At 36.1% G+C, this 14,844-nt stretch overlaps 1 protein-coding gene across 12 annotated transcripts in view; it reads left to right on the plus strand.

The window, feature by feature from the left end:
- Positions 1-14,844, plus strand: part of ARMC8 (armadillo repeat containing 8) — a 142,187-nt gene that overhangs the window by 100,920 nt on the left and 26,423 nt on the right. For 10 of the 12 annotated variants that reach the window (XM_078389349.1, XM_020787417.3, XM_020787419.3 and 7 more), the window contains 7 exons: positions 2,224-2,316; positions 5,312-5,371; positions 8,812-8,892; positions 12,185-12,260; positions 12,353-12,443; positions 13,371-13,431; positions 14,242-14,442. In XM_078389349.1, the coding sequence (XP_078245475.1) occupies positions 2,224-2,316; positions 5,312-5,371; positions 8,812-8,892; positions 12,185-12,260; positions 12,353-12,443; positions 13,371-13,431; positions 14,242-14,442 (663 nt within the window). The remainder of the gene's footprint in view (positions 1-2,223; positions 2,317-5,311; positions 5,372-8,811; positions 8,893-12,184; positions 12,261-12,352; positions 12,444-13,370; positions 13,432-14,241; positions 14,443-14,844) is intronic. The other 2 variants (XM_020787418.3, XM_078389350.1) reach the window with 1 other exon arrangement.

Consider the following 14,844-nt stretch of genomic DNA (forward strand, 5'->3'; position numbering starts at 1 on the left):
GAAATTTTTTTAAAACCTAAGATGAACTAAGGTTAAAAAAAAGGGCAGGAAAGTTTTTTTCCCGTTCTTATCTTGGAGCTCCGTTCTCAAGTATTTATTATTGGATTTTTATTTCGCTCTTCTAGACAAAAGTCTACTCAGGGCAGCTCATAAATATTAAACACAAAAACAGATTAAAACCACATTTAATACAATAATATAGTCAAGATGGGAGAGTAAACATCAGAAATAAATAAAGATAAAAATCAAGTACTGGCAGGAGGGAAGGCCTGTCTAAAGAGCCAGGTTTTTAAGTAGAAGCAAAATTTAGCAAACAGAGCTGTTCTTAAGTTGATTCATTCTTAAGTAGGGACGTTCTTAAGTAGAGGTTCCACTGTATCCCCTACATATTCTCGAAGGCTTTCATGGCCGGCACCCCCTGAAAATATTTAAAGTTTGGAGCTCATGCTTTGGGGTGTGTTTTGGACAAAGTCTCTTTCCCAGACTTCAGTAGATTACTAGGTTTAAACTACAGAGAAGTAAGAAGAGAAGGGACACATTGAAGCTTGACCAGTTGGAGACTGGGAATATACCTTGGTAGTCCTCTTTACTGCTGAGTATGCCTTAAATTGGGAGAAGCAAGCTTGCTCCCCCCTCATACTGACAGAATACTGACAGAATATGTCATGGCAACTCAATGAACACATGGCAAACATATTGCTAGTGGTATTGCTTAAATGGTTGTATCTGTATTGTCTTTCCTTTCTCACTGGCTTCATGCTTGTCCTTTCCTTCTGGGCCTTATCTACACAACTGTTGAAAGGATTGTTGGGGGCAAGTGAGTTACATTCTCCCATCTCCTTATTATTTGTCACTTTCATGCTGAGAGGGGACAGGCGAATCAGCATTGGGATACAGGGAGGAAAAAGAAAGAAGATTCTCAGGGATTGGCAGTGAGGTCATCTTGCTGGTAGGCCTTGGAAGGCATCCGGTCCTGACTTCTGATGCTGACTCTGTGCATGGATGTACACTCTAAAGAATAAAAGCAGTACATTGGACATATACTGTAAGGCCCATTTTCCTGCGTTCAGTTATTGGTAATAAAGCAGGAGAAAATCCAGTATTAGTTCTAGCTAGAGGAGACCCATTTTAATAAAGTGATATATGTTACTCACAATTAGTACCCCTGTTGATTTCATTAAATCTAGTGTAGATAAGAGTAATGTTGAATTTTACTTAGTATTTCTGTACTTTGTCTCCTCTGTATCTTCATAATTAGGAATAGGAAAGACTGCCATAGTAATGACAATGGAAATTTGACTTTTGAGTAATTCTTGTAAAAGTGACTGCTATGTGTGGCAAGAGGTTGTTGTCACTGAGGTTTCTACCATCCCCATTGTGTAGAAAATTTGCTGACAGGAAAGCCAAATCCCCCATATAATTCCAGAAAGCATTGGCTATATTTAAAATCATTGATACCAAACCGTGTTTTTTTTAATCTAGTAAACTGAATAAAGTTTGCTAGCCCTTTGACATTGACTGGTCAGTTGTCTGCATGATGACTTATTCTTAGGGAAGGAGCAAGCACAAGAAGATTCTGATAGGCTGCCGTCAGTAAGTGATCGGCTACTTGCAGACTAATGACAGCAGTCAAATAAAGTCCTGAAAGTACTGTGCCTTGTGATATTGCATTTCTCAGAGTAGGGATCTGTCCTTTGCTTGTGTTGCTCTGTAAAGTGATTTGTATATTGTTGGTGGTTTTTTTTACTAATAAATGATGGTAGTTGTATTAAATAGAAACTTCAACAAATGCAATACTAGTGAACTAAATTAAACAGATATATTTTTACTTTTAAAAAAGACTAGAAATCTTTGAATGTTCTGATGATTCTAAGCTTTTCATGAACCTTGCCCATCTTTTTCTGAGTAGTTCTTAGCAGCGCTAAGAGTTATATGTACATATTTCATAAGCTAAGTTGAAATTATAAATACTGTGACAATATCTACTGCTGCCAGTTATTTTGTTCTGAAAAGTTTCATTGCAGTATAGACTTGTCAATGTGCTGGTTAGTCTCAGTTATGTATAAATTTAAAATGTTGTTTTAGAACTTCAGGCTGGTTGCTTCATTGTGACTTCAAAACAGGGAAGGGCTTAGTGGATGCATGTAACAAATATATAGTAAACTACTTTCTGGTGTTAAAATTTTTAGTTTTAATTTTCAGTTTTGTTTCCTGATTTTCTAGGATGCTACAGTTATTCCCCACCTCATGACTCTGCTCAGTAGGTCTCGATACACTCAAGAATACATATGTCAGATCTTCTCTCATTGCTGCAAAGTAAGAAAGGAGCATGAATATTCTCTAGAGGGGTCTGTAAAACCAAGTCTTCCCTCCTTTCTTTTTTTATTTTGGCTTTTAAAACACTGTTTCATCAAGATAATTGTTGTATTGAGTAAAATAATGGGCCAGATGCAGTAGAATTTCTTCTTTTGTTTTCTTACAGGATTTCTGGACTCTTGATCATAAAATAAAAAGATAAACTAACACTAAGTTAATTTAGGAAAAAGACTCTCAAACTGACTTATAAAATTTTAGTTTCTAACAAGCTCACATATCTGAACAATGTGAACCACTTTTTTTTTCTGCAGAGCAACTAACCTGTCCTACTTAATATAATTTCAGATTGTTTAGATGGGCAAAAATTGTCACTGCATATTAGAACTTCATATAATATATAAACAAAAATGTGCAGTGTTAATGTAATACAATATAATATAACATTATACATACCACGTCAGATTTTATGCTGAATCTTATATCTTCTATGTATTTTTTTCAAATTGGACTTGAGGTATTTGGTTGACCAAATTGGCAGAAAATCTGTGTGGTATATGCCTCCAGACTCTAGCCCTATAATCCAGAATCCAATTCAAAAATGATGATTTGAATGTCTTCCTACTTGTCAATGTGGATTTTATCATTTTATCTTATTAGTGTATTTTGTATTTGAGGCATTGTAATGTTGTTCCCAAAATGTTTGTATAAAGTATAAAGTCCCCCAAAAGCGTACAGAGATTTTCTTGGAATTTTGCAGGACCTTCCCTTAAAATTTATGCTGATATCTTTAAAATTGAAGGTTTTCTGTATTTTAAATGTGGATTTAACATAAGATACTCTCTCGTGGGATGCAAAACTTGCACCTCTCCCCCCAGAAAAACTGTATAGGGTGTTACAGAACTATGGTGATACTTCTGTGTAGACTACAACATCCATGAGTACTGCCTGTCATTTCCTTTTCTCCTCCCTGAAAACTATTGTAAATTATTAGTGGGTTTTGTTAGGCTTGGGTACTTTGCATGTGCTCACAAGTGTTGAAATAGTCCCATGCTAAAAACCTAATGCAATAGGTTTTAGATGATTTTGTGACCCAAAACTCTATAAATTAGAGCATTGTTTCTTTTTATACAAATGCAGAACCAGCATAACTCTGGAAGAAACAATCTTAAATTAAAAGTTCGGAAGGCAGGCAAAGGGCTTTAAAACATGATCTCACAGCTGCAGTCTGAAGTTGTATCACTGAGAAGGAGGATTGCTACCACACATGATTTTTGTGTTTGTTTATCAGCCCATTTGGTAGCAGATATAAAATATCCTGATTAGTCAGGGTCTTGTGTAAATATAGCTCAAGCAGATGCAAATATTACAGAACAGAAATAAACTGTAACAGCTGTTGTCTGACCAATGCAGTCGATAAGTCGCCTAGAGTGGTCCTCGCTTGACCAGATAGGCGGGATATAAATAAAATAAATAAATAAATAAATAAGTGATAATTTTATCAAGGGCTGTGTATCATTTTAGAAATATATTATACAGTATGGATTATTAGTCCTGGGTGAATGAGGGTTACAGCTTTCATTTATGTCTGACAGCTCAGTGGAGGCCATTTCTAGAAATGCCTGGCTTCAAAATATGACCTATATATACACATGTTATTCAGTATTAAGTGGACAGAAACTATTTGCCAAAATGCTGGAAAATTGGATATTTATGAAAAATGTAGAGCATTTTCAACCTTGTGAGAATAATTATTAAAATTAAACTTACTGCTAGAAATCATCTCTTTTAACATATGTATATTGGTTTAACACAGATTAAATGCAGTGTATGCAGGAGATTAGGTAGAAAACTGGAAAAGCAGAAGTATAACTTTTAAATTTCTTAACCATTCTTAAAAGATTGTAGAAGTTATTTTATTTGATGTAGCAACTTGCAGTTTACATGGGAAAGTTACCGGTAAATCTAACCCCTTTTTTCTGTAAAGAACCCTATATGCATTGAACAGAATACAAAGCAACTAATATTATAGTACAATAATACTTAGCTTGTCCTTAGTACTTCATATACTATAGTCTCACTAATCCTTACAATAGGATTGTTATAAGTAGGTAGACTGGTGTTATCCCACTTTTTGTACTTTCCACTGTTATCCCAGTATTACTACAGAAGGTGCACTAAGCCATAGATTAGCTTGCATAAGGCTGCCTAGAATGTTTGTGCTTCGCTAGAGATCCACCAATCTGAACCAAAGACAAAGTTACAGACACTGAAGATATAGCTCACGAGGCTGGGCCAGTTACATGCTACATTATCCAAAAACCTTCATATACAAGTAAACCATCCATATATGAATTATTACAGGTCAAGAGTCTTAAAAGTAGTTCTGTGCACAGCTTTAAAGTTGGCCAGCAGATTTGTACAAAGACTTGATCAGAGGGCAACCAGTTAATATGAAATTTTACTGGTGAAGAGCACTGAAGCAATTAATAGAAAGCTAGTCATGGCAGAAAAGTTTTTCCTTGTATTTTGTCAGTTTGGAATTGAAAAATCTTACTATCACAGGTAACCCACAGATCTGCTAGTTGATTTTCATCTTTTGTCATCCTTGTTGTAAACACTGCTTTTCAGAAATGAGGTCTGAACTAAAGGCTTTGTGATCTCCAGTTCAAATTCATAGCTTCTGCAGTAGCTACCAATGCATCTAAAATACACATATATTTCTGAAAATTGTATATTGTTTTTCTGTAGGAATGTGTTGTGAATCAAATAGTAATAACTGAAAGCACAATGGATCCCTGTGGGGTTCTTTACATAAAACATTGCACATAGACCTATCAAATGAGGGTTGAAATTCATATATTGTATCTGAAAAAAAATTGTGGGGGAGTAGAGAGGGAATATGTCCGCAGTGCCGACTTAAGGTGCAGGATAAAGAAGTAATCTGACAAAATTATACTTGACTTTAATTTCATATCTTTTAATATCTATTCTTTAGCTCCGACACTGGCATAGCTGCGGCTTTAAATCTTCGCCTCAGCCACTTCTATGTGCCAATGTAAGTTTTTTCCCCTACAAAATGGTATATTAATTGCATTTTTAACTATAAACTTTGTCAGTGATAGTAGCTGAAATCTCTCTTAAAAGTCCTAATCCTTCTTGGACATGGTTATGTTGGTTACTTTTAGCATAACAGGGTTTCATTTGAGTCAGGATGTGTGTATGTGTTTCATTCGGCAAATCATTTTTTTTTTAAATAAGAGAGTGTTCTGTTGCTCTGATTTGGAGCCATGAGAGTTAAGAGAGGACTCCTGTACTATTAATACTTTTGAATAATAAATGGAACATATTGTAATGTGTTTTTGACATGTGTACTAAATAAGAAACCTCTACTGGTTAACTAGCCATGAGGCAGGGGTGGGGCAGTAGTCTTTGTTTACACCAAGTACAAAAGTTCATTAGGCTCTGATCACAAAGAAAAACCTAAGCACTAGCTCCCCTGTACAATCATTCATTAAATATTTTATTGTTGTTTAGAAACTGACTCTGGCCTTAACTAATTGGTTGGTTAAGTCAAAGCATTATTTTACAAAGCAAAATTAGTGAATAGATTTCTGATGGGATAGGCAAATCAGTATTTTCTTGTCAGTGTTTTTTATATAACTTACTTTGGTAGAATATGTATTTTTGGATTTTTTTTTATGATTCATGTTCGGTGAAAGAGACAAAACTGGAGATAGGGTTCTTTGTGAGAATACAATATGTAATACTTTATTTCTGGGTTTCTGGAGGTTTGAGACCAAATTAAACCTGAGCTCTCACTAGAAGCTAAATGACTAAACTGGGACTACTGTACTTTGGGTATACAGTGGTGCCCCGCATAGCAACGATAATCCGTTCCGAAAAAATTGTCACTATGTGGATTCGTCACTATGCAGGGCAAAAAAGCCCATAGGAACGCATTAAAACACGTTTAATGCGTTCCTATGGGCAAAAAACTCACCGTTATGCAGAAATCCTCCACGCGGCTGCCATTTTCGCTGCCTGGTAAGCGAGGAAAGGGCGCGAAAACACAGCGGGCGGCCATTTTCTTTACCCGGCGGCCATATTGGAACCGCTGATCAGCTGTTAAAAAACATCGCTATGCGAAAATCGGTAAGCGAAACGCTTACCGATCATCACAAAGCAATGTTTTACCATTAGAAACATTGGAATGCGATCGCTTTTGCGATCGTAAAAAACACATCGCTATGCGGATTCGTCGTTAAACGAATCGCTTGTTATGCGGGGCACCACTGTATCATGAAACAACAAGACTCATTGGAAAAGACAATAATGCTCACAAAAGTTAAAGTAGCAGGAAAAGAGAAAGACTGAATGTGAGATTGATTAATTCAGTAAAGCAAGCCATAACATTCAGTTTGAAAGACCTGAGCATGATAGTTAGTGATAGGACCTTTTGAAAATCATTAATTCATAGGGTCATTATAGTTTGGAAGCAGCTTAGTAGCACATGTGTTCACTATGTGTTATGCAAGTATTATAAAGTCTGAAAGGGGTTCAGATGATAAAGACAAGTACAGTAGGAAAAGAGGTAATGTCCAGCTGTAGATAATTTCAGAAGTAATCCAAATAGTCAAAGAAATGAATAGTCACTGTATAAAGAATTCACATTAAAAACTGTGAATCACCAGAAGTGATCAAATTAGCATTAAGTTTTTTTAACCATATTAAACTGTCTCATTTTCGTTTTCATCTTTTATAGTAACTATAAGTAAAGCAGCATTAAAAGCATCTCATAGTCTGTGTTTTTTCATGTCATCTTTTGCTTTTTCTCTCATTGCTGATTTAAAGGTTCATTTTAAACTATTTTCAGAGTTTCTAATTTTGATACATTTTTCTAGATAGCATATATACATGTTTAAATAAATATCCTTCATTAAGTGGCCACCTGCCCTTCCATTATTTAGCACTTCTCCTTGGTCCTTGTGATTTAACCAGCTCAAAACCTCTCTACCTTCAGTTTCCCATAACATGTATATATTCTCGTGCAGTCTGTATTTCTACATGTTGTGGATCATGCTTCCTTACTCAAGCAGGCCGATATTTCTTTTAACTTCATGGCACAATTGGTGGTGTGTCCTCCTGCACATTATATTCTCCAACATATGTCAACTTCAATTTTAGATATATCTGTCTCCTCTACATTCCATGCCCACACAGGATCCAATAATCTGTGCTGTACAGAGTGCATAGTAATGTGTTTTGCTGTAGAGTTGTCCATTGGTGATCATGCACAGCTGCAGTTTTGTATTGAAGAAAACTGTTTCTCAAGACTTAGTTGGCCAGTTATCATGCGCAAAAAATCTGCTGCTGTAAAGGTTAGAAAGTTCCCTTTTAAGCACAAAACCTGAGAATATTAGTGCCAGTTCTATTCAATTGTTACTCGTTTACTTTGAAAGCCTTTATAAAAAGATAGTCAGAAAATGGCAAAGACATGACTCATTGAAGTAGAAGTGATTGATTATCCATTTGAGAGCCACATCTTCCAAAACACTTAGGAATTTTCCTCATTGTACAACTGACTAAGAGGTTGTCAAGTTTCTCTCTCCTATTCTGCTCTCCTGCAAGATTTAGTTAACCAGATTAAAAGAGCACTAAATATTGTTGTCTGTTTTAGGGTATGCCACAGTGATACTTCCAGGATTAGAGCTGACATGGCAATAAAGTAAAAGCTGAGGGTTTCATTTCATTGCAGCTTCCAGATTTTAGAACACCTTCATAACACAGCGTGTATCATTATTGTATACATTAGTTTTTATTTTTATATAAGAAACTCATTTCCATATTTGATTGTCTTTTAAAATTAGTATAAGTGTAATCTGAGAACCATTTATAAGACTGATTCATTTTAAATGTTACAAGAATGAAGAAGTGTAATTTTAATTCATAAAAATAAAATCTATCAGGCCAAACAGAACATTATATTGAAGGTATTTTGCCCATGTGCATGTTTTTTTCTGTTTTTTTAAATAGCTATTAGCAGCATTTTTATTGACCCACCTCTTCTAAAAATATTTGCCCCCTGAAAACTCCATGCACTTTTCCCCCAAAAGTAAAGTATAGCTTGAAGGGGGCAGATTCTCTCAAATTTGAAGTGCTTGGAGAGTTAACTTTCCTTGTAATCCTGCCCTCAAGCAGTGCCCCACCATCCACCTGAATTGCTATTTTAGAAAGAAATAATATGGCACACAGCATTACGCTACATAGTTAAAGATATAATTTGACTCTTTCTTTTAAATGCTAGCTTCTTCTTGAGCTGCAGCCGAAACATAAGTCAAGTACAATGAAAAGCCAATTCTGGTCTTATCTCCAAGTAAATTAAATAAGCCTTGAAGATGAATACACCTGCAGTAGAGCATTATGAAGTACAATAAAGAATTGTCTCCCCTCTCCATTTACAATGCATATACAGTAAAGATTTTTTTTTTTACATAGGGACCAGACTACCAGACAGTCCTGTTCAGCCATGGAGCAGTTCAGAATATTGCTCATCTGTTAACGGCTACATCTTATAAGGTAAGGCACTAATATGATTTCTCTTTTGTAAAGAAAGTCACCGTTTTGAAAACTTGGTGGAACACCACTAATCGAATAAATGTGTAAATGTAGCTGCTTCCATTGTAGGGCAAAGGACTGTACATATTTTTCGCTGTTTCTGTGATGTGGGTACACAGATGTGAAGGAGACTTCACAAAGAGTGTTTCCTACAGAGCACGTGTACAGAGGGACAGAGATTCCTCAGCCATGCTGTAGAGGAATTTTTTGGGGTCTGCAGTGCAATAGATAAAGAAGAAAGTGGGGGAAATAAAGGAGAAAATCATGGAAGGGAAAGCATAAAAAACCTCAGATTGTGGCATGTTTCAAGGCAGTGTTGTCCCTCACAAGATGTAACATTACCATTGGCAAGTATTTGTCTGCAGTGCGACTGTATATAACAAGTATATTGCTCTTCAAGATAAAAACAATTTAGTTACCTATGAGTTATAATGATGGCAGAATTAAGGTGGAATTAAAGAAGTTAAATGTTCCATAGCTAAGGACATGTGGAGTGGAGCATAATGATTATTATTAACTCTGCTCAGCAGCATTATCTCTGTATTGTAACATGGGCAAGAAAGAAGCTTGATTGATGACAACTTTGTGAAACCTGCACATTGTATCTTACTGATATTTGTGTTTATTTTTACATGAAGAACTGAAAGCAAATAAGTAGTTACATGGTGTGTTTAAAGACTGCAATGGATGAATTCATTCTTTGCCATCAGCTATCATACACAAAGGCCCAGTTCAGTAAGTGGCAGTGAAAGCCTTATTCCAGAACAATTTAACATGTGAATATGAGGACTATAGAAGTGCCATCTTGGATTTGCAAGTGGTAGCTATCTTGAAATACTTCAAGGATAGTCACATGGAAGGTGGAGGAGCTTGTTTTCCAAAAGGGGCTAGGATGCAAAATAATAAATTCATATTGTGAGAAAAGAGATTTTGGCTGAACAAGACAGTTAGAGCTGTTCAGCAGTGGAATGGGCTGCCTAGGGTGATGGTGGACTCACATTTCTTGGAGTTTTAAAGTGGCTGGATGGCCATCTGTTAGGGATACTGTTGCTGTGGATTTTATACTTCAGCTGGGGATTGGACTTGATGACTGTTGGAGTCTCTTCCAGCTCAATGTTATATGGCTCCATAATTCTAAAGAAGTTTAACTCCCTTGACCTGAACAGAGACAGATGTATTTATCGCATTACATATGTTAATGAGCTCATCTCAGCAGGTTCTCTGTATTACTATAAAAATCTTAATAATAAATTGCAATAATAGGTTTAACTGTGGATTTTCCTGTTCATCCATTGTTTGGACTCTATGAGGCTTGCAGCCCCTTCCAACTCTACAGTTCTGTGGTTCTTTTAATAATCTTTTTCCAGATCTAGTAGTAAGTTTAACAAAAGGGGAACTGAAATGTAGAGCCAGTCCATGTTGTCCATATTCCAGAGTGGGGAGATATGCCTTGGAAGATAGTGAGACCATCTGTAGACTGTGATTAGTTTTAGTTTTAGATAGACTTTTTGTACAACCTGTAGGTGGGATGAACCCTTGCTGAGATTATTTGGGGTTATGTCTATGAGTCAAAGTGCAGGTTTGCTTTACATGAAGATTTATTGTGTTATATTTTATTATTTTGACCTGTTGGCATGATAATATATTAAACTGAATCTTGTTTGCCTTGCTGTTTAAGGGGGACAGGTGTTGGGCTTTTTCTTTACTTATTTAGTTGTTAACTGCTAATGATTTTGAATGCAGTTACCCAATTAGAGTGCAGCCATGTTTCATGGAAAGATTTAAATAAATGCCTGCAACTATAATGATTAAGGTGAAGTGCCTGTTTTAAGTATTACTGTGTGACCTTGCTATTTTTAAGGGAGCTAACATGGGTCATTGTTGAGTAGATAAATCAATTCACTGGTAAAGATTTTATACATAGTTTGCACTATTTTAATACCATATGTCTCCAAGGGATTTATGTAAGAGCATGAGACAGATTGGCATTACAAGAAGATATTTCACATATGCAGCCACTGTACATTATATATTAAAGCAATGCATATTTAATAATGTAGTTTGGTAGGTTACTGATATTGCTGTTACTGTTCTCCTTTTGTCAGCCAGTGAGTTGTGGAAAATAAATAGGCTCTGTATGATTTTATTTGGGGGTTTTCAAACTCCTTATAGTTGTATCTAATATTAACCTACAAAACAGGATTAGTGACCTAGATCTCCAATAAATGTTTAGAAATTGATCCATAATTCGTGAAATCATTCCGTAACAAATGTCTCGATTTAAGCCTATGGCACATATCCGATATTATTAGGCATGTTACTAGGATGTAGACACCTGTAGGATCTTTGTGTCTTTGGTAGCTGTTGAGGTAGGAGATAGCTGCCTGAGATTCTGAAGAGCTGTCACTCAAAGTAGACTGTGCTGTGCTGTTTGGACAAATAGTCTGGTTGTTAGAAGCAGCGGCAGCTGGGTCTAGTGGGGTAGAAGACAGGGCCACCATAAAAAGAACCAAGAGCTGTGTGTGTGGGATAAAAATACATTTTGAGCAAAATAGAAGAGGGTATTTTGAATCCACAGCAGCCCATGAGACAGAAGTAGGAAATTGAAATGCATGAACTTTACAGTCGTGCATGTGAAGAAGGGTGTGAAGAACTGGTGAGATAATAATGATGAAAATGATTATCCTCAAAACAATGCAGAAAAGCACTCTCTAAAAATGACAACAGAAATGCTTAGCAAAAAGAAAAACTGAGATATGGCTCTATAATACCATATACTGTATACATTTCTCAAAAATCATGCAGAAAAGGAAGCTGAGGCATGTACATTAACATGAAGGTGAAAAACAGAGGCTTTTCTGGATAGATTAAAATATTGGGGTTGGGAGGAATTAAGGAGTAGAGTGAAAGATAAAGTTGATTGACAAGGCCCTGATTTGTATTATGAGAATGTAGAAGGCCAAGCTTGCATATATTAGCTCTCAGTGAAAAGAGGACTGAGGTGAGATTTCTGCACAAATTGAAGTGCAGAAAAATCAGTTCCAGAGAGGTTGGAAGCATTCCTCTGGAGCACTGATTGTATGCCTCTCTTTGGAAAGCCTGCCTCATGCTTTAAGAACCATGTCTTTAGTCACATAGTCCTACTGTTTTAAAAAACTTTCTAGGTATAAATGATTTTTTAAAATTTAAATCAAGTGATAGTTGTCATTGAATTTACATAAAACTTAAATATAATTGCTATGTGTTTGTACAGGTTCGAATGCAAGCACTGAAATGCTTTGCAGTTTTAGCCTTTGAAAACCCCCAGGTGTCAATGACTCTTGTAAATGGTAAGCTCAAAGTTTTAGTGGTCAGTATACAAATTCATACTGCAATTGGAATTTAATTATTTACTGAAACTAATTTTTTTTCTTCTTCTCAGTGTTGGTCAATGGAGAATTATTACCACAGATTTTTGTGAACATGTTACAAAGAGACAAACCTATTGAAATGCAACTCACATCAGCTAAATGGTAATTTTCTCCAAAATCTAGAAGAAAGAACACTTACACATTTTACTCGTGCATGCTAGCTCACATGTAACTCTGAACATAACAGAGTTTATGATCGATATATTCGCGAAGTTTATGATCCTTTAAATCAGCCTTAGCGAAAAGTTTGCTATCTACTTTAGTCTATTGTTTGCTTCTACAATTACTAACAATATTAACAAACTACATTTCAATGATTGGAAGATGCTTCGTTTCTTAGACTATCAAAACAAATCACATTTGTTCCAAAATTATGCATATGTGTAAATGTGATACATGCTATGATGTCACTGTAAACAGGGACCTGGACTCAGTTTCATGTGCTGGCATGTCCAGAGGGGAGGATTAGAGGTCAGCTGATGGAAGAGACCCACTCTTCTTAAAGCTCGGTAAAGCTAGTTAGTGTAGCTAGTCAGTACTGGCCTATAGGGACAATTGCTTCTCCTGTTGTAAGGCAGCTTTTCACTTAGTGCAGCTGTCCTCTGTGCCATCTTTTTCCTAATTTAATGCCATGGTTGGTTGAGGATCATAGGAGCTTTAGTGAATATCTGGAGAAGACACCAAACTGAAGAAGACTGGACTATTGCTATCAGGAAAATCTAGCAAATGTCATGCAGTGCATTCTCCTAGCTTTATAAAGGTTTAGCTTTTAAAAAGTTGCAGTATTCTGCAGAAGTTTCACTATTTTAAATTTCATGTTCTAAGCCATTATTAAAATTCTTTATCAGTAACCTAGGCCAAAATATATTTTATTTAAAAACTCTAAAATACACGTTAGATTCAAGTTAGCCATTAATAAAAAAGGTATAGTTGTCTTTGGACTAGGGTAAACCATCTAATCCCCCATTTTTTTATTGCCTAGATATATCATACTCGGGAGTAAATTAGCTTTTTAATGTTTCATTGTAGCCTTACTTACATGTGCAGAGCTGGAGCAATCCGCACTGATGATATCTGCATTGTATTAAAGGTGAGTTGGTTATAAACTATCAGAAATGCATATTGTAATCAAAACCGGTGTCTCTGATAATGGATCTAGAAAACAGCTAAGACAACTGTTTTACATGATGTGATTAGAAGTCAATGAGTTCAGTTGTGTATTCATGAAAGAAGTACTTTCTCTCCTATGGATTTTTGTTGGCCTGTCTTTGCTAAATGTAAAGGTGGCAGCAGTATGTTGTATGTGGAAAGTCCTTTAAAATGGATTAAAGGTTGCTATTAGTGAATATTTTGCCTTGGTTTTTTGTTGCCCAGAAATTTCTGTTGTGCAATCATTAGAGGGGGGGAAAACCATTTTGTGTACTGCAGAGGTGTACTGTATCTGAGGAGGTATCTGGAAATGAGAAGAGCAAATGAAGGAAATGAGGATCAACCTAAAAAGTAGATAGTGCTCTGTGGTGAATTGCAGGACAGGGCACTCCTGTCCCTTCCTTTAGAACAGCTGCTTTTAACCTTGAGGTTCTAGGGAGGTAATATTATTCTGTTATAGCACTGTATCAGTCTATGTGAAGTTCCACTGATCGATCGGGATAAACCCAGGCAGGTGTAAGTGGATGGTGGCCTAGCCAGAGAGGGTTCTTGGTTGTGTATCATTAATAATGTTTATGATGACACAGGAATATCAGCAACAGCTTGTACATAGATTTTGAAAACATATTTAATCAGATAAAAATAAAATCATAAGTGACGTATCTAAAAAGTTTTTTAAATGAAAGTGTGTGCATGTGTGCGTGCATGTATGTATTAATTGTCAAACTAACTGCATTTTTGTACTCTTCAGACCCTACCATGTTTGGCAAGGATGTGTAGTAAAGAGAGGCTACTCGAAGAGAGAGTTGATGGAGCAGAAACTCTTGCCTATTTGATTGAAGCAGATATTGAGCTACAGAGAATTGCCAGTATTACTGACCACCTCATTGCAATGCTTGCGGACTACTTCAAATACCCCAGTTCAGTGAGCGCCATCACTGACATTAAAAGGGTATGTATCCTTTAAAAATAGCTTCCCCAAAGCCATGGAAAAAATTAGTAGAGTACATACGTGTAATATGAGTACTCAGGTTAATGTATATATTTTACACATTTAGATAATTCTAGGTCCACTAAATATCTCGTGATGTAAAGAGAAGGTGTGATAGCTTTCAACAGAAGTGGAGATATGAATGAACCTTTTTCTACATGAACAGCCACTTTAATTCCACAGGTGCCCATTAGTTTCCCTTATCATCTAAACAGAAATGGCTTTGGAATAAGCAAGGATATGAAGCATTGGCCAGAATGCTCTCAAAGCACATGTTTGAACTGGCACATGTTCTGAGACACATCCACAAGGAATCTTTGAACCATGGCAATAATATGACTTGGCACAGTTTGGGATGAGTAT

The sequence above is a fragment of the Pogona vitticeps genome, chromosome 3, assembly GCF_051106095.1.
Source record: "Pogona vitticeps strain Pit_001003342236 chromosome 3, PviZW2.1, whole genome shotgun sequence".
Taxonomy (NCBI): Eukaryota; Metazoa; Chordata; class Lepidosauria; order Squamata; family Agamidae; genus Pogona; species Pogona vitticeps.